The sequence below is a fragment of the Pongo pygmaeus genome, chromosome X (genome assembly GCF_028885625.2).
Source record: "Pongo pygmaeus isolate AG05252 chromosome X, NHGRI_mPonPyg2-v2.0_pri, whole genome shotgun sequence".
Lineage (NCBI taxonomy): Eukaryota > Metazoa > Chordata > Mammalia > Primates > Hominidae > Pongo > Pongo pygmaeus.
Window position 1 is genome coordinate 54,521,684 of NC_072396.2, and position 23,713 is coordinate 54,545,396.

The 23,713-nt window shown below is 40.8% G+C and overlaps 1 protein-coding gene across 7 annotated transcripts in view; it reads right to left on the minus strand.

Moving 5' to 3' along the window:
• Positions 1-23,713, minus strand: part of PHF8 (PHD finger protein 8) — a 103,182-nt gene that overhangs the window by 24,863 nt on the left and 54,606 nt on the right. For all 7 annotated transcript variants that reach the window (XM_054471290.1, XM_063660517.1, XM_063660514.1 and 4 more), the window contains 4 exons: positions 21,345-21,523; positions 20,665-20,750; positions 19,405-19,538; positions 18,501-18,814 (listed from right to left, as the gene is read on the minus strand). In XM_054471290.1, coding sequence (XP_054327265.1) covers positions 18,501-18,814; positions 19,405-19,538; positions 20,665-20,750; positions 21,345-21,523 — 713 coding nt within the window. The remainder of the gene's footprint in view (positions 1-18,500; positions 18,815-19,404; positions 19,539-20,664; positions 20,751-21,344; positions 21,524-23,713) is intronic.

Sequence of the window (23,713 nt, forward strand, 5' to 3'; positions counted from 1 at the left end):
ACTCTGGGAGGCTGAGGCAGGTGGATCACCTGAGGTCATGAGTTCGAGACCAGCCTGGCCAACATAATGAAACTCTGTCTCTATTAAAAATACAAAAAAGTAGCTGGGCGTGGTGGCATGCACCTGTAATCCCAGCTACTCAGGAGGCTGACGCAGGAGAATCACTTGAACCTCGGAGGCGGAGGTTGCAGTGAGCCAAGATCGTTCCACTGCACTCCAGCCTGGGCAACAAGAGCAAAAACTCTGTCTCAAAAAAAAGAAAGAAAGTAGAAGGTGATGACCAATGGCTAGGGGGAGGAATTAGTGTTTAGGGGTATACAGTTTAAGTGTTGCAAGATGAAAAAGTTATAGAGATCTGTTGCACAACAATGTGAATATACTTAATAGCACTGAACTGTACACTTTAAAATGATTAAGATGGTAAATTTGTCAAGTCTAACAGAGCTTAAAGGTAAACAGTGGAAAAAAGATGATAAATTTAATGGTATGTGTTTTTTACAAAAAAAAAATATGAACATGCACGTGTGCACGTGCACACACATACACGCACGCACACACACATGAAGAGGGTGCAGGGAGGGTGGAGTGACACCACTGATAATGGAGTAATAGGGAGCTAAAAGGATCTGTCCCTCCACTGAAGCAAACATCAACCTGGCAAAAACCGTCAGAACAACTTTTATGGAACTCTGGAGTCCAATAAAGATCTCACAACAAGAAAGGGGGTGATTAACAAAGAAAAAATCTGCTAAAGTCAGGTCTTTAAGAAACTCCAGATGCAGGCGGATCATCTGAGGTCAGGAGTTCGAGACCAGCCTCGCCAACATGGCGAAACCCTGTCTCTACTGAAAATACAAAAATTAGCTGCGCTGGCTGGGTGCAGTGGCTCATGCCTGTAATCCCAGCACTTTGGGAGGCCGAGACGGGCGGATCACGAGGTCAGGAGATCGAGACCATCTTGGCTAACACGGTGAAACCCCGTTTCTACTAAAAACACAAAAAATTAGCCGGGCGTGTTGGCGGGCGCCAGTAGTCCCAGCTACTCGGGAGGCTGAGGCAGGAGAATGGCGTGAACCCATGAGAGGCGGAGCTTGCAGTGAGCTGAGATCGGGCCACTGCACTCTAGCCTGGGGGACACAGCGAGACTTCGTCTTAAAAAATTAGCCGCGCATGGTAGCACATGCCTGTAATCCTAGCTACCCAGGAGGCTGAGGCACGAGACTTGCTTGAACCCAGGAGGTGGAGGTTGCAGTGAGCCAAGATTGTGCCACTGTACTCCTGCCTTCCAAACAAAGTTGTCAGGAAATCTCTATCAGAAAGTCTCAGCTTACTAATGAGGCTAAGGAACAGAGACTCAGTAACTGCACAATAACGAATACAATCTTTGTAAAAAGTAGTTGGGAAAAGTCACTAAATAATAGATGACTGTAGTTCATAACAAGCAACAAAAGCAAACTGAGGAAGGAAAATTTGACTTCCAGAGTAAACCACATTGTAATATTCAAAATTTCCAGTTTCCAACAAAAAAAATCATGAGGCATGCAACGAAAAGGGAAGTATGGCCCATTTACAGGAAAAAAAAGAGAAACTGACAAAAACTATCCCTAAGGAAGCTCTGACATTGTATTTACCATACAAAGACTTTAAATCAACTAGGCTGAAAGAGCAAAAGGAAACCACTGACAAAGAACAAAAGGAAACCAGAAGAATGATGTCTCAACAAATAGAACAAAAAGCAGCAACAGAAAGATAACTGGAATACCTCTAACACATAAAAATTAAACATACTTTTAAATAAACATGGGTCAAAGAGGAGATCCCACAGGAAAGCAGAAAATATTTCCATTAATAAAAATGAAATTGCAACATAAAACTTGGGGGATGCAAAGAAAGCTTTGCTTAGAGGGAAATTTAAAGTGCTAAATGTTTACATTAGAAATTAAAAATATCTCATGAGAAAGGAATCATTACAACTGATATCACAGAAATATAAAGGTAGAGACTACTATGAACAACTATACACCAACAAATTGGAAACTGGGAAGAAATGGATAAATTCTTGGACACATATAACCTACCATGCTTGAACCATGAAGAAACAGAAAACCTGAACAGACAAGAAGTAACGAGACTGAAGCAGTAATAAGAAGTCTCCCATCAAATAAATGCCCAGAACCTGATGGATTCACTGCTGAATTCTACCAAACATTAAAACAACAATTCTACCTTAACTCAAAAAACTGAAGAGGAGAGAATACTTCCACAAAACTCATTCTATGAGGCCAGCATTATCCTGATACCAAAACCAGAAAAAAATACAATTAAAACTACAGGCCTGGCCGGGCGCGGTGGCTCACGCCTGTAATCCCAGCACTTTGGAAGGCCAAGGTGGGCAGATCACCTGAGGTCAGGAGTTTGATATCAGTCTGGCCAATATAGCGAAACCCCATCTCTACTAAAAATACAAAAAATTAGCTGGGCGTGATGGCAGGCATCTGTAATCCCATTGGAGGCTGAGGCAGGAGAATCGCTTGAACCCAGGAGGCGGAGGTTGCAGTGAGCCAAGATTGCGCCACTGCACTCCAGCCTAGGTGACAGAGCAAGACTCCATCTCAAAAATAAAAATAAAAGAACTGATAAACAAATTTAGTAAAGATGGCTGGGTGCAGTGGCTCATGCCTGCAATCCCAGCACTTTGGGAGGCTGAGACGGGCAGATAGCTTGAGCTCAGGAGTTTGAGACAAACCTAGGCAACATGGTAAAATCTCATCTCTACTAAAAATGCAAAAATTAGCTGGGTGTGGTGGCGGGCACCTGTAGTCCCAGCTACTTGGGTGGCTGAGGTAAACGGATCACTTGAGTCTGGGGGACAAAGGTTGCAGTGAGCTGAGATCATGCCACTGAACTCCAGCCTGGGTGACAGAAGGAGACTCTGTCTCAAAAACAACAAAAACAACAACAACAACAACAACAAAAACACCTCAGTAAAGTTGCAGGATACAAAATCAACATACAAAAATCAGTAGCATTTACACATGCTAACAGTGAACGATCTAAAAAAAAAAAAACTAAAAAAAGGAATCCCCTTTACAATAGCTACAAAAAACTTAAAATACCTGGGAATAAATTTAACCAAATAATTGCAAGATCTCTACAAGAAAAACTACAAAACACTGATGAAAAAAATGGAAGGGGACACACAAAAAATGGAAAGATATCATATGAACATGGATTGGAAGATCTAACATTGCTAAAATGTCTATACTACCCAACAACGATCTATAGATTCCATGCAATCCCTAACAAAATACCAATGACATTCTTCACAGAAATAGAAAAAGCAATCCTAAAATTCACATAAAACCGCAAACGATGCCAAATAACTAAAGCAATCCTGAGCAGTAAGAACAAAGCTGGAAGCCTCATACTACCTGATTTCAAATTATATTACAAAGCTACAGTAACCAAAAACAGCATGGTACTGGCACAAAAACAGATACATGGGCCAATGGAACAGCATAGAAAATCCAGAAATAAATCCACGCACTTACGGTCCACTCACTTTCCACGAAGGCACCAAGAACATTCACTGGGGAAAGAACAGTCTCTTCAACAAATGGTGTCAGGAAAACCGAATACCCATATGCAAAAGAATGAAACTAGACCTTTATCTCTCGCCATATACAAAAAAATCAATTGAAAATGGATTAAAGACTTAAATGTAAGACCTGAAACTATGAAACTACTACAGGAAAATACTGGGGAAATGCTATAGGACATTGGTCTGGGCAAAGATTGTTTTGGAGTAAGAACTCAAAAGCACAGGCAACAAATGCAAAATACACAAATATAATTACATTAAGCCAAAAAGCTTCTATACAGCAAAAGAAACAATCAACAAAGTGCAGAGACAACCCACAGAATGGGAGAAAATATCTGCAAACTATCCATCTGACAAGGGATTAATAACTAAAATATATAAGGAACTCAATAGCAAAAAACAAATAATCCAATTTAAAAATGGGCGAAATACCAGAACAGACATTTCTCAAAAAAGGACACAGAAATAGCCAACAGAAGCTCCTAAAGGAAGTACTAAATATAGGAAGGAAAAACCGTGACCAGCCAGTATAAAAACACACTGAAGTACACAGACCAGTTACACTATGAAGCAACCATATAAACAAGTCTATAAAATAACCAGCTACCATCATGATGACAGGATTAAATTCACACATAACAATATTAACCTTAAATGTAAATGGGCTAAATGCCCCAATTAAAAGACACAGAATGGCAAGCTGGATAGAGTCAAGACCCATCAGTATGCTGTCTTCAGGAGATCCATCTTAAGTGCAGACACACATAAGCTCAAAACGAAGGGATGGAGGGAAATTTACCAAGCAAATGAAAAACAGAAAACAGCAGGGGTCACAATCCTAGTTTCTGACAAAACAGACTTTAAACCAACAAAGATCAAAAATGACAAAGAAGGGCATTACATAATGGCAAAGGGTTCAATTCCACAAGAAGAGCTAACTATCCTAAATATATATGTACCCAATATAGGAGCACCTAGATTCGTAAAGCAAGTTCTTAGAGACCTACAAAGAAACTTAGACTCCCACACAATAATAGTGGGAGACTTTAATACCCCACTGACGATATTAGACAGACCATCTAGACAGAAAATTAACAAAGATATTCAGAACCTGAACTCGGCTCTGGATCAAGTGGACCTGATAGATATCTACAGAACTCTCCACCCAAAAACAACAAAATATATATTCTTCTCATCACCACACGGCACTTTAAAATTGATCACATAATCGGAGGTAAAACACTCCTCAGCAAATGCAAAAGAACTGAAATCATAACAGTCTCTCAGACCACAGCACAATAAAATTAGAACTCAAAACTAAGAAATTCACTCGAAACCACACAACTACATGGAAACTGAACAACCTGCTCCTGAATGACTCCTGGGTAAATAATGAAATTAAGGCAGAAATCAAGAGGTTCTTTGAAACTAATGAGAACAAAGAGACAATGTATGAGAATCTCTGGGACGCAGCTAAACCAGTGTTAAGAAGGAAATTTATAGCACTAAATGCCCACATCAAGAAGCTAGAAAGATCTCAAAATTCACAACTAAAAGAACTAGAGAACCAAGAGCAAACAAATCCCAAAGCTAACAGAAGACAAGAAACCACCAAGATCAGAGCTGAACTGAAGGAGACAGAGACACGAAAAACCCTTCAAAAAAAAAAAAAAAAAATCAACAAATCCAGGAGCTTCTTTTTTGAAAAAATTAATAAAATAGATAGACCACTAACCAGACTAATGAAGAACAAAAGAGAGAAAATCAAACAGACACAATCAGAAATGATAAGGGAGATATCACCACTGACACCACAGAAATACAAACAACCATCAGAGAATACTATAAATATCTCTATGCACATAAACTAGAAAAGAGATTTATAGCTGAATTTCACCACAGGTACAAAGAAGAGCTGGTACCATTTCCACTGAAACTATTCCAAAAAATTGAAAAGAAGGGACTCCTCCCTAACTCATTTTATGAGGCCAGCATCATCCTGATACCAAAACCTGGCAGAGATACAACAAAAAAAGAAAACTTCGGCCGGCTGCGGTGGCTCACACCTGTAATCCCAGCACTTTGGGAGGCCGAGGTGGGCAGACCACGAGGTCAAGAGATCAAGACCATCCTGGCCAACATGGTGAAACCCCATCTCTACTAAAAATACAAAAATTAGCTGGGCATAGTGGTACGCACCTGTAGTTCCAGCTACTCGAGAGGCTGAGGCAGGAGAATCACTTGAACCCAGGAGGTGGAGGTTGCAGTGAGCAGAGCTCATATCACTGCACTTCAACCTGGTGACAAGGCGAGATGCCGTTTCAAAAAAAAAAAAAGAAAAAAGAACAAGAAAACTTCAAGCCAACATCCCTGAGGAACACTGATGCAAAAATCCTCAATAAAATATGAGCAAACTGAATCCAGCAGCACATCTAAAAGCTTATCCACCACCATCAGGTTGGCTTCATCCCTGGGATGCAAAGTTGGTTCAACATACGCAAATCAATAAATGTAATTCATCACATAAACAGAACTAAAGTCAAAAACATGATTATCTCAATAGATGCAGAAAATATCTTTGATAAAATTCAACAACCCTTCATGTTAAAAACTCTCAATTATCTAGGTATTGAAGGAACATACCTCAAAATAATAAGAGCCATATATGAAAAACCCACAGCCAATATCATACTGAATGGGCAAAAGATGGAAGCATTCCTCTTGAAAACTGGCACAAGACAAGAATGCCCTCTCTCGCCACTCCTATTCAACATAGCATTGGAAGTTCTGGCCAGGGCAACCAGGCAAGAGAAAGAAATAAAGGGTATTCAAACAGGGAGAGAGGAAGTAACATTATCTTTGTTTTCAGATGACATGATCCTATATATAGAAAACCCCATCATCTCAGCCCAAAAGCTTCTTCAGCTGATAAGCAACTTCAGCAAAGTCTCAGGATACAAAATCAATGTGCAAAAATCACAAGCATTTCTTTACACCACCAACAGACAAGCAGAGAGCCGTATCATGAATGAACTCCCATTCACAAACGCTACAAAAACAATGTAATACCTATGAATACAGATAACAAGGGAAATGAAGGACCTCTTCAAGGAGAACTACAAACCACTGCTCAAGGAAATGAGAGAGGATACCAACAAATGGAAAAATATTCCATGCTCCTGGACAGAAAGAATCAATATCGTGAAAATGGCCATGCTGCCCAAAGTAATTTACAGATTCAATGCTATTCCCATTAAACCACTATTGACATTCTTCACAGAATTAGAAGAAACCACTTGAAAATTCATATTGAATGAAAAAAGAGCCCAAATAGCCAAGACAATCCGAAGCAAAAAGAATTACAGCTGGAGGCATCACGCTATCCGACTTCATACCACAAGGCTACAGTAACCAAAACAGCATGCGACTGGTACAAAGACAGACACATACACCAATGAACAGAACAGAGAACCCAGAAGTTAGACCACACACCTAAAAACATCTAATCTTCAACAAACCTGACAAAAACAAGCAATAGAGAAAGGATTCTCTATTTAATAAGTGGTGCTGGGGAGAACCAGGTAGCCATATGCAGAAAATTAAAACTGGATCCCTTCCTTATACCATATACAAAAAGTAACGCAACATGAATGAAGGACCTAAATGTAAAACCCAAAAACTATAAAAACCCTAGAAGAAAATCAATGCAATACCATTCAGGACATAGGCACAGGCAAAGATTTTATGACAAAAATGCCAAAAGCAATTGCAACAAAAGTAAAAATTGACAAATGGGATCTAATTAAATTAAAGAGCTTCTGCACAGCAAAAGAAACTATCATCAGAGTGAACAGACAACCTACAGAATGGGAGAAAATTTCTGCAATATATCCATCTGGCAAAGGTATAATATCCAGAGTCTAAGAGGAACTTAAACAAATTTATAAGAAAACAACCCCACTAAAAAGAAGACATTCGGCCGGGCGCGGTGGCTCACACCTGTAATCCCAGCACTTTGGGAGGCCGAGGCGGATGGATCACGAGGTCAGGAGATCAAGACCATCTTGGCTAACACGGTGAAACCCAGTCTCTACTAAAAATACAAAAAAATTAGCCGAGCGTGGTGGCAGGTACCTGTAGTCCCAGTCCCAGCTACTCGGGAGGCTGAGGCAGGAGAATGGCATGAACCTGGGAGGCGGAGCTTGCAGTGAGTCGAGATTATGCCACTGCACTCCAGCCTGGGTGACAGAGCCAGACTCCATCTCAAAAAAAAAAAAAAAAGAAGAAGAAGAAGACATTCATGCGGCCATCATATGAAAAAAAGCTCAACATCACTGATCATTAGAGAAATGCAAATCAAAACCACAATGAGACACTATCTCACACCAGCAGAATGGCAATTAAAAACTCAAAAAACAACAGATGCTGGTGAGGATGCAGAGAAAAAGGAACGCTTTTACACTGTTGGTGAGAGTGTAAATTAGTTCAAGCATTATGGAAGACAGCATGGTGATTCCTCAAAGATCTAGAGGCAGAACTACCATTTGACCCAGTAATCCTATTACTGGGTATATACCCAAAGGAATATAAATAATTCTATTATAAAGATACGTGCATACGTATGTTCACTGCAGCAGTATTCACAATAGCAAGGACATGGAATCAACCAAAATGCCCATCAATGATAGACTGGATAAAGAAAAGCTGGTACATATACAGCATGGAATACTATGCAGTCATAAAAAGGAACGACATCACACCCATTGCAGGGACATGGACGGAGCTGGAAGCTGTTATTCTCAGCAAACTAACACAGGAACAGAAAACTAAATACCACATGTTCTCACCTGTAAGTGGGAGCTGAACGACGAGAACACATGGACACATGGGAGGGGGGGAACAACATATACTAGGGCCTGTCAGTGGTGGGGAAGTAGAGTATAAGGAAGAACAGCTAATGGATGCTGGGGTTAATACCTAGGTGATAGGTTGGTCTGTGCAGTAAACCACCATGGCACACGTTTACCTATGTAAAAAACCTGCACATCCTGCACATGTACCCCAGAACTTAAAATAAAAGTTGGAAAAAAAATGTCCAACAGGTATATGGGGAAAATGTCCAATATCACTCATCATCAGGGAAATAGAAATCAAAACTGCAATGAGAAATCATCTCACCTCAGTTAGAATGGCTATTATCCAAAAGACAAAAAGTAACAAATGCTGGAGAGGATTTGTTACTCTTCAGCATTTGGAGAAAGAGGAACATTCATACACTGTTGGTGGGAATATAAGGTAGTACAACTATCATAGAAAACAGTATGGAGGTGTCTCGAAAAAGTAAAAATAGAACTACCATATGATCCAGCAATTTGACTGCTGGGCATATCCAAAAGGAAAGAAATCAGTATATCAAAGAGATATCTGCATTCCCATGTTCACTGCAATACTATTCACAATAGCCAAGATATGGAATCAACCTAAGTGTCCATCAATGGACAAATGAGTAAAATTAAGAAATGTGGTATATATAAACAATGGAATATTATTTAGCCATTAAAACAAATGAAATCCTGTCACTTGCAGTAAAATGAATGAAAATGGAGGTCATTATATTAAGTGAAATAAGCCAGGAATAGGCAGACAAATATCGCCTGTTCTCACTCATATGTGAGAGCTAAAAAAGTGGATCTCACAGAGGTGGAGAGTAGAATGGTGGTTACAGAGGCTGGGAAAGGAAGCGGGGGATGAAAAATAGTTGGTTAATGGGTACAAAAATACAGTTAGATAGAAGGAATAAATTCTAGCATTCAATAGTACAGTCAGGAAATTACAGTTAATAATTTACTGCATATTTCAAAACAGCTAGAAGAGAATTATAATGTTTCTGACACAAAGATAAAGGTTTGATGATAGATATATCACTAAGCCTAACTTCATCATTACACATTGTATATATGTATCAAAATATCACATGTATCCCCAAAATATATACAATATGCTGTTAATATATCAACTTTATAAAATACCAAAACAAAAAAAAAGGCTGGGCATGGTGGCTCACGCCTTTAATCCCAGTACTTTGGGAGGCCAAGGAGGGCGGATCACTTGAGGTCAGGAGTTCGAGACGAGCCTGGTGAAATCCCGTCTCTATTAAAAATGCAAAAATTAGCTGGGCGTGGTGGCGCGTGACTGTAATCCCAGCTACTCGGGAGGCTGAGGCAGGAGAACCACTTGAACCTGGGAGGCAGAGGTTGGAGCGAGCCGAGACTGTGCCACTGCATTCCAGACTGGGTGACAGAACAAGACTGTCTCAAAAAAAAAAAAAAAAAAAATAGAATAAAAGTAAAAATAGCAAAAAAGAAATGAAAAAGGTCTCAAATAAATAATCTAAATGATCATCTCTGAAATTAGAAAAAGAATAAAATAAAACTACAGCAATCTTAACTACATTAAGAGTGGAATGTAACTGCCAAAGATAAAACATAGAAAATGAAACCAAAAATACTGAAAGGATCCATTAAATTGACACAATAAGGCCTGGCTCACACTTGTAATCTCAGCACTTTGGGAGGTCCAGAACAGATGATCACTTGAGGTCAGGAGTTTGACACAAGGTTATGCAACACAGTGATACCCCCATCTCCATAAAAATAAAAAATCAGCCAGTGGCATGCACCTGTAGCCCTAAAAACACTTAAAAAAAAAAAAAAAAAAAAAAGATAAAGTGCCAGGAAGAATGGCAAAGGAAAAAAAACAGAAGAAACCATTTACCAATATCAAGAATGAGAAGGGAAAAGGGGGATATCACTAAAGACCCCACAGACATTTAAAGAATAATATGGGAATTCTACAAACAACTCTATGCCCATAAATTCTGTAAGTTATATGAAATGGACCAATTCCTTGAAAGATACAAACTATAAAAACTCACCCAAACTCTTTCCCCTCTTTTCACTACTGCACTTGGCTAGTCTTAAAAAATAAATAAATAACTCACCTAAAATCAAACAGATAACCTGAAAATTCCCTATCTACTAAAGAAAATAAATCCAGGCCGGGTGTGGTGGCTCATGCCTATAATCCCAGCACTTTGGGAGGCCAAGGCAGGTGGATTACTTAAGGTCAGGAGTTCAAGACCAGCCTGGCCAACATGGTGAAACCTCATCTCTACTAGAAAAAAAAAAAAAATTAGCTGGGGAATGGTGGCGCGCACCTATAGTCTCAGCTACTCAGGAGGCTGAGGCATGAGAATCACATGAACCCAGAAGGCAGAGGTTGCAGTGAGCCGAGATCGTGCCATTGCACTCCAGCCTGGGTGACAGAGCAAGAGTGGCTCAAAAAAACAAAGAAAAGAAAACAAAAAGAAAAATTCATAGTTAAATCCTGAACAAGAAATCTCAACAATGCATTTAAATGTCTGTTTAATGACACTTTAAAAAAGAGGATATATGAATGGCGAACACACAGAAAGTTGTTTATTATCATTAGCCATTAGATGAACCACTAAATGAGCTATCACTACATACTTATTAGGATGATTAAAATAACTATATTGACAAAACCAAGGGCTGATGAGTATGTAGAGCAACTGGAATTCCACATATTGCTAGTGGGAATGTAAAACAACCATTCTGGGAAACAGTTCAGTAGCTTTTTTTTTTTTTTTTCTGAGACAGAGTCTCACTCTGTCGCCCGGGCTGGAGTACAGTGGTGCAATCTCGGCTCACTGCAAGCTCCGACTCCTGGGTTCACGCCATTCTCCTGCCTCAGCCTCCTGAGTGGCTGGGACTACAGGCGCCCGACACCACGGCTGGCTAATTTTTTGTATTTTTAGAAGAGATGGGGTTTCACCGTGTTAGCCAGGATGGTCTCGATCTCCTGACCTTGTGATCTGCCTGCCTTGGCCTCCCAAAGTGCTGGGATTACAGGCGTGAGACACTGCACCTGGCCTTTTTTTTTTTTTTTGGAGATGGAGTCTCACTCTGTCCCCCAGGATGGAGTGCAGTGGCGCAATCTCGGTTCACTGCAACGTCCACCTCCCAGGTTGAAGCAATTCTTCTGCCTCAGCCTCCTGAGTAGCTGGGACTACAGGCACATGCCACCACACCTGGCTAAATTTTTTGTATTTTTAGTAGAGACAGGGTTTGACCATATTGGCCAGGCTGGTCTTGAGCTCCTGACCTCATGATCTGCCCGCCTTGGCCTCCCAAGGTGCTGGGATTACAGGCGCGAGCCACCACGCCCAGCCAGTGGTTTCCTGTAAAGTTAAAACATACTGCCCAGGAATCCCATTCCCAGCTATTTACCCTAGAAAAATGAAAACTCATTCACACAAGAACCTATACTTGAATGTTCACAGCAGCTCTATTTGTAATCACCCCAAAGTGGAAACAACTGAAATGACCTTCAATGGGTATAATCCATACAATGGAATATTACTCAGCAATAAAAAAGAACAAGCTTTTGATATGCAACAACATGAATGAATATTAAAGCCATTATGGTGGGCCGGGTGCAGTGGCTTATGCCTGTAATCCCAGCACTTTGGGAGGCTGAGGCGGGCGGATCACGAGGTCAGGAGATCGAGACCAGTCTGGCCAACATAGTGAAACCCCGTCTCTACTAAAAATACAAAAAATCAGCTAGGTGTGGTGGTATGCGCCTTTAATCCCAGCTACTCAGGAGGCTGAGACAGGAGATTCACATGAATCCGGAAGGCAAAGGTTGCAGTGAGCCAAGATCATGCCATTGCCCTCCAGCCCAGGTGACAGTGCGAGGCTCCATCTCAAAAAAAAAAAAGGCATTATGGTAAGCAAAAGATGCCAGTCTCAAAATATTACATACTGCATAATTCCATTTATATGACATTCTGGCAAAGGCAAAAACCACAGTGACAAGAGAGCAGATCAGTGGTTGCTCGGGAGTAGAGGGAAGGCATGACTACAAAGGGGGTAGTAACACAAAGGAGGTTAGGGAGTGATCAAAGGGCTCTGTATCCTGATTATGGTGGCTGGAAGAATATAAACATGTGTATACCAAGAGAGTCAATTTTATTTCATGTTAATTTAAAAAATAAAATTTCAGGCTGGGCACGGTGGGTCACGCCTATAATCCCAGCACTTTGGGAGGCTGAGGGCGGGTGGATCACCTGAGGTCAGGAGTTTGAGACCAGTCTGGCCAATATGGCGAAGCCCTGTCTCAACTAAAAATACATAAAATTAGCTGGGCGTGGTGGCGTACACCTCTAATCCCAGCTACTTAGGAGGCTGAGGCAGAAGAATCGCTTGAATCCAGGAGGCAGAGGTTGCAGTGAGCCGAGATCGCACCACTGCACCCCAGCGTGGGTGACAGAGTGAGACTCTGTCTCAAAAATAAATAAATAAATAAAATTTAAAAAACGCTTTACCAAAAAGCAGATTGAAAATACATCAACAGAGCTTTCAACTCAAGATGTTGAATACAGAAAAATTAAAAAGAGAATAAAATACCAAACACTAGAGATGATCAATAAAGCCAAAAAACTAGTTTTTGAAAAGACTAGCAATCAAATAAACTAGATGAACTATTGTTAAACACCACGACCAAGTACAAGTACAGCTAATCTCAAGAAAATATCGATTCAAAATTAGTAATTCTATTAATGTCATTCAGTGTATTAACAAATTAACACAGAAAAACTATGTATTTATGTCCAAATATGCCAAAATTATTTGATAAAACCTAATTTGATTCTTGATTTTAAAACAAACAAAAACCTTGTAAAGTAAAGCTAGCCTGGGCAACATGGCAAAACCCTGTTTCCACTAAAAACACAAAAATTAACCAGGAGTGGTGGCGTGCACCTGCAGTCCCAGCTATGCGGGAGGCTGAGGTAGGAGAATCACTTGAGCCCAGGAGGTGGAGGCTACAGTGAGCCGAAATTGCGCCACTGCACTCCAGCCTGGGTGACAGAGCGAGACTGTGTCTAAATAAATAAATAAATAGCTAGAGACTCCCCTGAACTCTATGAGAGTAGTTGAACAGAGACCTATATATTGAGTGGAGAAAGACTGGCAGTATTCCCTTTAAAGTCTGAAAACAGCACAAGGATGCCCCCATCACCACTATGACTCAACACTGTAATAAAACTGGAAGCTAGAGGTATGAATACTGGAGAGGAGGAGGATGTTATAGGTTGAATGGTGTCCCCTAAAATTCATATGGTGAAGACCTACCCCCTAGTATTCAGAATGTAACTATATTTAGAGATAGAGCCTTTTAAGAAATAATTAAGTTAAAATGAGACCATTAGAGTAGGCCCTAAACCAATCTGACTGGTGGTCTTATAAGAGGTGGTGACTAGGACATACAGAGAGACATCATGGGCGTGTATGCACAGAGGTACGACCACATGAAGAGGCAGCAAGAGGAAGGCCATCTGCAAGCCAAGCAGAGACCTCAGGAAAAACCAACTCTGCCAGCACCTTGATCTTCAACTTTCAGCTGCCAAAAGTGTAAGGAAATAACTTTCTGTTGTTTAAGCCACCCAGTCTGTGATATTTTGTTATGGCAGCCCTATCAAACTAATACAGGACACACAGATCATCTACCTCAAGAACTCAAGACAATAAACTGAAAGCAAATAGAACTAATAACAGTATAATAAGGTGGTCCAATACAGGATTGATATGGGAAAGAATCAACTATTGTCCTCCATATTAGCAACAGCCAATTAGAAAATGTAATACATAAAAAGACGCCAATTTTACGAACCAAAATAAAATTTCTAGAAATAAACTGAAGAAGAAATAAACCAAAGAAGAGATACATACAAGAAGACCTGAATAAATAGAGACAGACTATGTTTGAAGACAGAAACATAAGATGGCTGCTGCTCATACCCAAAAGGTAAACAAGAGAAAGATGTCTGGCTGGGCCTGGTGGCTCGCACCTGTAATCCCAGCACTCTGGGAGGCTGAGGCGGGTGGATCACTTGAGGTCAGGAGTTCAAGACCGGCCTGGCCAACGTGGTGAAAACCTGTCTCTACTAAAAATACAAAAAATTAGCCAGGCGTGGTGGCGTGTGCCTGTAATCCCAGCTATTTGGGAGGCCAAGGCAGGAGAACTGTTTGAACCAGGAAGGCAGAGATTGCAGTGAGCCCAGATCACACCACTTCACTCCACCCTGGGCGACAAAGTGAGACTCGGTCTCAAAACAAACAAACAAACAAACAACAAAAAGACAAAACAATGATTTCAATGCTGTTCAGAAGTTGTACCAGTTCAAAAACAATTTTCCATAGTTGTTTACAACCAATCAGTGGTAGACTTTTTCACAACTACAGAGAAAGCCTTAGCAACATAAGAAGACGTACAGACAAAAACTAAAAATCACACAAGTTTGCCTATCAGAGAAAAAGTAAATGGTGACTGTTTTCTACAAAATTTAGTTCTGATGGGACAGGCTACCTGACAGAGCAGATGAAGAAGTTGCAAAGACATTTCCCTCTGTTTTTTTTTGTTTTGTTTTGCCAAAAAAGATTGATAGGGACTAGGCCCTGGATCAGATTTTAATTTGATGAAGCCGGTATCTATTTAACCAAATGCCCTCAAGAATCCAGATTTGGAAAGAGGGAAGTCTGAGTCCAGAGCTTAAGGCCATAGAGAAGTCACTGACTATAATGCCGGGTACAAATGCCATTGGGCTCTAACTTAGGACTGCTATTATTTGAGTCTGTATTTTGGCTTCAAAGTCACATAGATTTTGAGGGCTGTGGCCCTAATCTCTTTTTGCATGCCTTATTGTTTTTAGTGCACAAATTTTCAGGACACGAGGTTATATTCAGGAATGCACAAGTCCCAGTATAGCCGAAATGCCTCTGATGAAAGATATGTCTCCATAAATTAATCCACAAACACCATGCAATCCTTTGAAAAGCCGATTCTAAAATTCACCTGGAATAGAAAAAGCTCAACAGCAGCCTCGAAATTCTGGAAAAATAAGAAAAAGTAGGGAGGTCTCTCCTTGGTAAGCTGCCTTTCCACGGTTGCTGGGCAAAGCAGGGAGGCGAAGGAGGGAGGAGAGGCTGAGTGAGCTGTTCTAAGAGGAGTGGTTAAATCAAGTCCAGACATCTTAGCTGCAGGTCAATGTGATTTGACTGCTCACAGTAGAGCGGGTGGCCAGGGGAACCTGGCATGTCCCTAAAACAAATCAAAGCTTAGCTCAAAGATGAGAGCCTTGGTGAGCATCTGTGGTCTCCTCAGGTTCACAGCAAGGTCTGCAGAGGGGATTTGCTCTACCAGAAACAAAGTCTGTGGTAACTAACCTAACATGGTATTGTCACAGGAATAGACAAGTTGATTTTCATTTTCTTTTTTAGCATCTGTTTGGTAAAATAAAAATTTGTTTTGACAAGTTGATTTTATGGAACAGAATATTAATAATATCTAATGCACAGTACTTACTTATCATGTGCTGGGCAATGTTTTAAGTGCTTTCTGTATATTTATTTAACTCTCACAACAACCTATGAGGTAGGTATGACTATCACAGAGAGGCATAGAGAGGTTAACTAGCCTGACCAAGGTCATATAGCTATTAAGGTACAGAACTCGGACTAGAGTGGAAAACAAATCCCCATATATATGGGAATTTCGTTTATGACAAAGGTAGAACTTCAAGTCAGGGGGATAATGATGAACTAGTCAATAAATGGTGTTGGGGGAAACGACTACCGATGTGGAAAAAAAAAAGTTAGATTCTAACCTCCCGCAATTCACAAAAACTTAATTCCAGATAAAGAGTTAAAATTTTAACTCCTATACAAGTTTTAGGGGAAAATATAAGAAGGCCTTCTTAATCAAAACATAAAATACAAAAAACTATTAAAAACTGATAAAGATGGCTGGATGCAGTGGCTCACGCCTATAATCCCAGCACTTTGGGAGACCAAGGCAGGAGGATCACTTGAGCCCAGGAGTTTGAGACCAGCCTGGGCAACATGGCAAAACCCCATCTGTACAAAAAATAAGCTGGGTGTGGTGGCATGCACCTATGGTCCCAGCTACCAGGGAGGTTGAGGTAGGATTGTGAAGGTTGAGGCTGCAGTGAGCCATGATTGCGCCACTGCACTCCAGCCTGGGAGACAGAGTGAGACTGTGCCTAAAAAAAAAAAAAAAAAAAAATTGATAAAGATGACAATGTAAAAATCAAAATCATCTACATGCTAGAAAGACATAATAAAATTAAACACAAACCTAAAAGGAAATATTTTTCAATATATCCAGAATATACAAAAAATACTCCAACACATCTAGAATATATAAAGAACTCTTACAAATCAATAAGAAAAACAAAACATCCCAATAGAAAAATGGGTGAAAGACTGAACGGAAAATTCACAGAAAAGGAATAAAGAAGAGTCAATAAACACGTAAAACAAACAAGACACCATCTTTTGCCATAAGGTTGGCAAAAATTAAAAAGGCTGATAGTATTCATTGCTGATAAGGCCATGGGCAAACAGGTATGTTTCATACACTGATCATGTACTGGCCCTTTTGGAGGGAAATTTGGCACTATTTATTAACATTTGTCTTCTACATACCCTTCAACTCAACAGGTCTATCCTCCCTAGAAAAATATTAACTGGCACACAGGTACAAAAGGTTACTGTAAGAATTTTCATTGCAGCGTTGTTAGTAAAAGTAAAAACTTAGGAACAACTTAAATGTCAATCAGTAGGGAATGATTAAACATATGATATATTTCTATATTACAGAACACTATGCAGCAGACAGATCTCTGTATTGATAAGGTATATCTCTGTACTGACATTGAAAGGAAACTAAGCAAGTTGCAGAACCACACACACTAAAACTACACTTCTGTCTACATATGAATGTAAACACAACAAAATAAAAGGTATACGTGAAAATGATGACAAAGGTTATCTTTGGGTTCAGAGAGGAAAGAGTGTTAGTCAAAAAGAATTTTTGCTTTCTCCATCTTCTTCTAATTTTGGTCAATAAGCATTAACCATATTTGTATAACTTTTGAAATATTAAAACAATGGCCGGGCTCGATGGCTCACGCCTATAATCCCAGCGCTTTGGGACACCAAGGCAGGTGGGCAGATCACTTGAGGCCAGGAGTTCGAGATCACCCTAGCCAACATGACAAAACCTTGTCTCTAGTAAAAATACAAAAATTAGCCAGGCACGATAGTGCACGCCTGTAATCCCAGCTACTCGGGAGGCTGAGGCACGAGAATTGCTTGAACCCAGGAGGTGGAGGTGGCAGTGAGCTGAGATGGCACCACTGCACTCCACCCTGGGTTAATAAGGGAGATTCTGTCTCAAAAAAAGAAAAAAAAACGAAACAAAACAAAAAATAAAAAGCACTTACATTATACAGTCATCTGTATTATACAAGAGTGCCTGATACACTGTGGTACTCAATAAAATCTTGGATTAAAAAAAGGAGTCATCTCTTAAGTGTAAAAAGCCCACTGAAAGGTCATTATGTATCTCTGCAAGGGACAAACTGGCCAATACAGGACACAAATGACACAGATGATGGCAGTCAAACAGGCAAGAGAAAAAAAGAGTCACCGGGGTAAAGGTTGGACATCAGTAAAAATAGATGATAGTAAATTATAACTACCATTTTTTGAAGGCTTCCCATGAGCGAGAAACTGTGCCAGATGATCTGTGTAAGCATAATCTCAAATTCTTAACATTAACCTGTGAGATATTCCCATTTTACAAATTAGGAAAATACGGCTTAGAGAAACTAAGTATCAGGCTTAAGACCAGGACTTTGTTCACTACAAGCTGTCCTCTATTGGGACTAGGATGGAGACTGGGACTGAGGAGACCCCTTCTGGCCTGAACCCATGTGCTTAGCTGTCCTTACTATACTCTGCATCCTTGAAGCACGCTCCCAAGCTGTCCTGTTCATCCAGACTGGCGTTCTCCTCCTCCTCCTCGCTCTCGGTTCTCCAGTATGCTGGCCGCTTGATGGGCCGCTTCCCTGGGGTGCGCTGGGAAGCAGGACTGTTAGACACTGTGCCCAGCCCACTGCTGGAGCTCCCACTGCTTCGATCCTGTCCCCCGGTCCACCAGGCCTGCAGGCTAGAGGTAGCCGGTGAGGACGATGAGGACTGCAGGTTGGCCATGCACAGCATGCCCTGGATGGCCTCCTGAGTGCTGGGAGAAGCTGGGGCCTCACTGCAAGGAACAGAGGAGAAATACTGAGGGAGTTGTTTTTAGCTGTCAGAGTAAACCAGTCATCAGAATACTCAGGGAGGAGGGACGACAGCTATGAGGATCAAGGTGGGAGGAAAAACGGGAGAATCATCCAAAGTGAAAAATTTGGAATTAAGCTTAAGGATCAAGACAGTATCATAGATTGTTTTCACGAAAAGCTAGTCCTTTTTGCATTAAGTCTCTCCACAGACAGCAGGCAAGGTGGCAAAAAAGGGGCACACCTCCCTCCCTGTTTAGGCATGCTGCATTCTTTCCTTTCGTTGTTTTGTAACAATTCTCCTTGCCATGACTCTTCAAGCCCCTCTTCCCAACTTCCTAAGTGCCCAAAATTGATTCCTCTTGAAGTCTATACATCTTATTGCCATCAGATCTTAAGTTCCTTAGGACAGGTTTCATGCCTACTTTATTCTTTCACCCAAATGCCCTGGATAATTCTTTGTCCCTTTAAATAGCTCTATAAATATCTACTGATTGGCTGACCTGGCACCTTGGGCGGGAGCGGGGGTTGCTGTCTGATAGCCTGGAAAGGGGAGATAAAAGCCAGTACTCACGTGAGGGCAGCATAGTCAGGTCCCCCCACCTGCCTGCTGGCCTTAAGCAGATCAAGAATGCCACCAGCGCCACTACCATTCCCAAGCTTGCCTTCAACCCCTTCCACCATGTCCTCATCTGTTGTATAGTCCTCCTGTTGGAGAGAGAGTGTATCACCTCAGCTGCCCAGGATTGGTCTGGTAAGGCCCCAGTACAGGGGTGATGATCTGACTCCTGATATTAATATCTTCTGAGCACCAAGTATAGACCAAGTACTAAGCAGAATATTCATTCTTTTATCTTAATTTCCAAGGCATCTTTGAGAGCTAGGTAGTATACTCCCATTTTAAACACATAAGAAAACTAAGGCTCAGGGAAGTTAAATAATTTGTGTAAGGTCACATCAGATACTCTATATCACATACTTTCTGCTACATCACACTGACTTTATTTTTTGTTTTCAGACGGAGCCTCGTTCTGTCGCCAGGCTGGAGTGCAGTGGCACGATCTCGGCTCACTGCAACCTCTGCCTCCTGGGTTCAAGTGATTCTTCTGCCTCAGCCTCCCAAGTAGCTGGGACTACAGGGGTGCGCCACCACGCCCAGCTAATTTTTTAGCAGAGACGGGGTTTCACCATGTTGGCCAGGATGGTCTCGATCTCTTGACCTCGTGATACGCCCACCTCGGCCTCCCAAAGTGCTGGGATTACAGGCGTGAGCCACCACGCCCGGCCCACACTGACTTTTATTCTACTCTGTATTAAAGGATGTTTAAGGTATTTCAACTAAATTGAAATCTTCCATTTATATGCTCAGCAGCACTTGGCACACAATCTTTCACTTAATAAATATTTCACTGTATGCAGTGGCTCACCCTGTGATTCCAGCACTTTGGGAGGCCAAGGCAAAAGATCACTTGAGCCCAGGAGTTTGAGACCAGCCTGGGCAACACAGCAAGACCCTATCTCTACAAAAAAAAATTTTTTTTTAAAGGATTAGCTACATTGGTGGTGTGAGCCTGTGGTCCCAGCTACTAGGAAGGCTGAGCTGGCCCTGGAGGTCAAGACTGCTGTGAACCATGATCATGCCATTGTACCCCAGCCTGGGCAACAGAGCAAGGAGACTCTGTCTCAAAAAATAATAATAATAAAAAATAAATTATTCAGGAAATGAATGCAAAGGATGTCTTCCTTCCTGCATATCTCCCAACTAGAATGACAATCTGTCTTCTGTCTCTATCACCAGAATGAGCAGAAGACTAGATCCAGGGCAGAATCCTACCTCAATGTCAAACTCAACTTCTCCTGGTTCACGAACTCGGTTGGGGTCGGAGCAAGGCTTCGCACGGGGCAATTTCCGGGGAAATTCTAGAAAACAGTGGAATGCACTTATTATGAAGCTATGATTAGCATTTCAGCCAAATACCCAGAAGACAAAAATAAGACTAATTTTCTTGGAAGTAATGACCACAGATGACTAATTTAGAGGTTAGGGATCAGGTGATAAATAAATCTTTAGAACAAAGGAAACAATGAAGGCCTATAGAACATAGTATAGCAAAATGTCAACAAGCTCAGGCCTAAGGTCTTAAATCTATCAAGAGGGCCAAAAACAAATATAAAACAGGCAAGGGCTGGGCATGGTGGCTTGCACCTGTAATCCTAGCACTTTGGGAGGCTGAGGTGGGCGGATCACCTGAGGTCAGGAGTTCCAGACCAGCCTGATCAACATAGTGAAATCCCATCTCTACTAAAAATACAAAATTAGCCAGGCATGGTGGCACATGCCTGTAATCCCAGCTACTCAGGAGGCTGAGGCAGGAGAATCACTTGAACCCGGGAGGCGGAGGTTGCAGTGAGCCAAGATCACGCCATTGCACTCCAGCCTAGGCAACAAGAGCAAAACTCAGTCTCAAAACAAACAAACCGGGCAGGGGAGGAAAAGAAAGAACAGACACACACTTGGTCTTATTATCAGGGTTGCCTTCTCCTTTCCCAATCTCTCGTCAATCTGCAGCTCATCATCTGAATCCAAGTCAAACTCGTCTTCCATCACCTGTTCTGCCATCAGCCTAGCCTTGTCTACCTTCTTTGCTATCTTGGTTCGCCGAGATTTGGATAAACTCTTCACCCTTTTCGTACTGAAGGGAAGGAGAACATAAAAACAGTCACTAGCAATATTGTTAGTCGCTAGCAAGATTGCAATTCTCTCTACATTGACCTACAGATTCAATACAATCCCTATCAAAATCCAGCCAGCTTTTTAAATAAAAAGTTGATAGTAAAACGTACATGGACATATAAAGGACCTAACACAGCCAAAATAATTTTGAAAAAGAACAACATTGGAGGACTTATACTGCTCAACTCCAAAATTTACTCTGAAGCTATGGTAATCAAGGCAATGCGATACCAGCATAAAGACAGACATACAGATCAGTGGAAAAGAGTTCCGAATAAACCCTTAAATTTACGATCAAATGATTTTTGACAAAAGGTGCTAAAGCAGCTCAGTGGGGGAAAGGATGGTTTTTTTCAGTAGAAGTTGCTGAGAAAAATGGATACAAAGAAATAAATGTGGACCCTTATCTCACATCATATACAAAAATTAACTTAAAATGCATCATAGATCTAAATGTAAAACCTAAAACTATAAAACTAGAGTAAAACACAGAAAAATATCATTATGACCTGGGATTAAGTAAAATTAAAAATTTTTGTATTTCAAAAGAAACCATTAAGGAAATAAAATATAAGCCACAGACTGGGAGAAAGTATTTGGAAATCGTTTATCTGGCAAAGGATTTGTATCCAGATTTTTTTTTTTTTCCTGAGACAGAGTCTTGCTCTGTCGCCCAGGCTGGAGTTCAATGGCGTGATCTCAGCTCACGGCAACCTCCGCCTCCCAGGTTCAAGTAATTCTCTTGCCTCAGCAAGACTCCGTCTCAAAAAAAAAGAAAATACTGTATTGTATACTTGAAATTTCACGAGAGAATAGACCTATGTGTTCTCACCACAAACACACACAAAAATGGTAAGTATGTGAAGTGATGCATATGTTAATCAGCTTTACTGGCATAATCATTTCATAGTATAGATTTTATCAAATATCACATTGTATACCTTAAATATAGACAATTTTTATATTTGCTTTTTTTTTTTTTCTTTTTGAGATGGAGTCTTGCTCTGTCGCCCAGGCTGGAGTACAGTGGCATGATCTCGGCTCACTGCAACCTCCCACCTCCTAGGTTCAAGCAATTCTCCTGTCTCAGCCTCCCAAGTAGCTGGGATTACAGGCACCCACCACCATGTCTGGCTAATTTTTATGATTTTAGTAGAGACAAGGGTTTCGTCATGTTGGCCAGGCTGGTCTCAAACTCCTAACAAGTGATCCGCCCACCCTGGCCTCCCAAAGTGTTGGGATTACAGGTGTGAGCCACTGCACCGGGCCACAGTTTTTATTTTTTAAAAAACACATACAATGAGTTAACACTTTACATCCACCAGAATGGCTATAGTCAAAAAGAAAAAAAAAATAACAAATGTTGGCCAGTAAGTGAAGAAACTCATGATTGCTGGTTGAAAGGAACATTGCCTTTGTCCAGAACTCAAAAGTGGCTTAATCTTGTTACACATAGTAGACGATATTAACCAATATAAACTGCTGGAAAAAACCTCAATGGCTATAGTCAAAAAGAAAAAAAAAATAACAAACGTTGGCCAGTAAGTGAAGACACTCATGATTGCTGGTTAAAATGAACACTGCCTTTGTCCAGGACTCAAAAGTGGCTTAGATAATCCTGTTACACATAGTAGACGATATTAACCAATACAAACTGCTGGAAAAAACCTCATAACCAGTTAAAAAGAAACATGTTTTTGGTAAATCAGTACATTGATACATTTAGCAACTAGTAATTTGGTTAAATTGACTTTCAGTGAATTGGCTGTCATTTAACTGACCTATTTTCCACCTCAGAGGGTTGAGGATTAAATGAGCTCACACAGAGCTTGATCCATGGCAACTGCTCCATGTAGCTAATATTATAAGGTTCTCTGACTCTTAGTTTTCACCTTAGTAAAATGGGGATACTACTACTTACTTCTGGGGTTGTTGTGAGCATTAAATAAAATAGTGTATATAAACAGCTAAGATAGACTTTGACACAGAGGAGATGCTCAATAAATGACAGCTATGTATGCCCTGATCTTTTATTAACTTCTAATAATTAAAAATTTCAGCTGGGTTGTGGTAGTGCATGTCTGTAGTATCAGCTAACTCAAGAGGCTGAGACAAGAGAACTGCTTGAGCCCAGGCAATACAGCAAGAC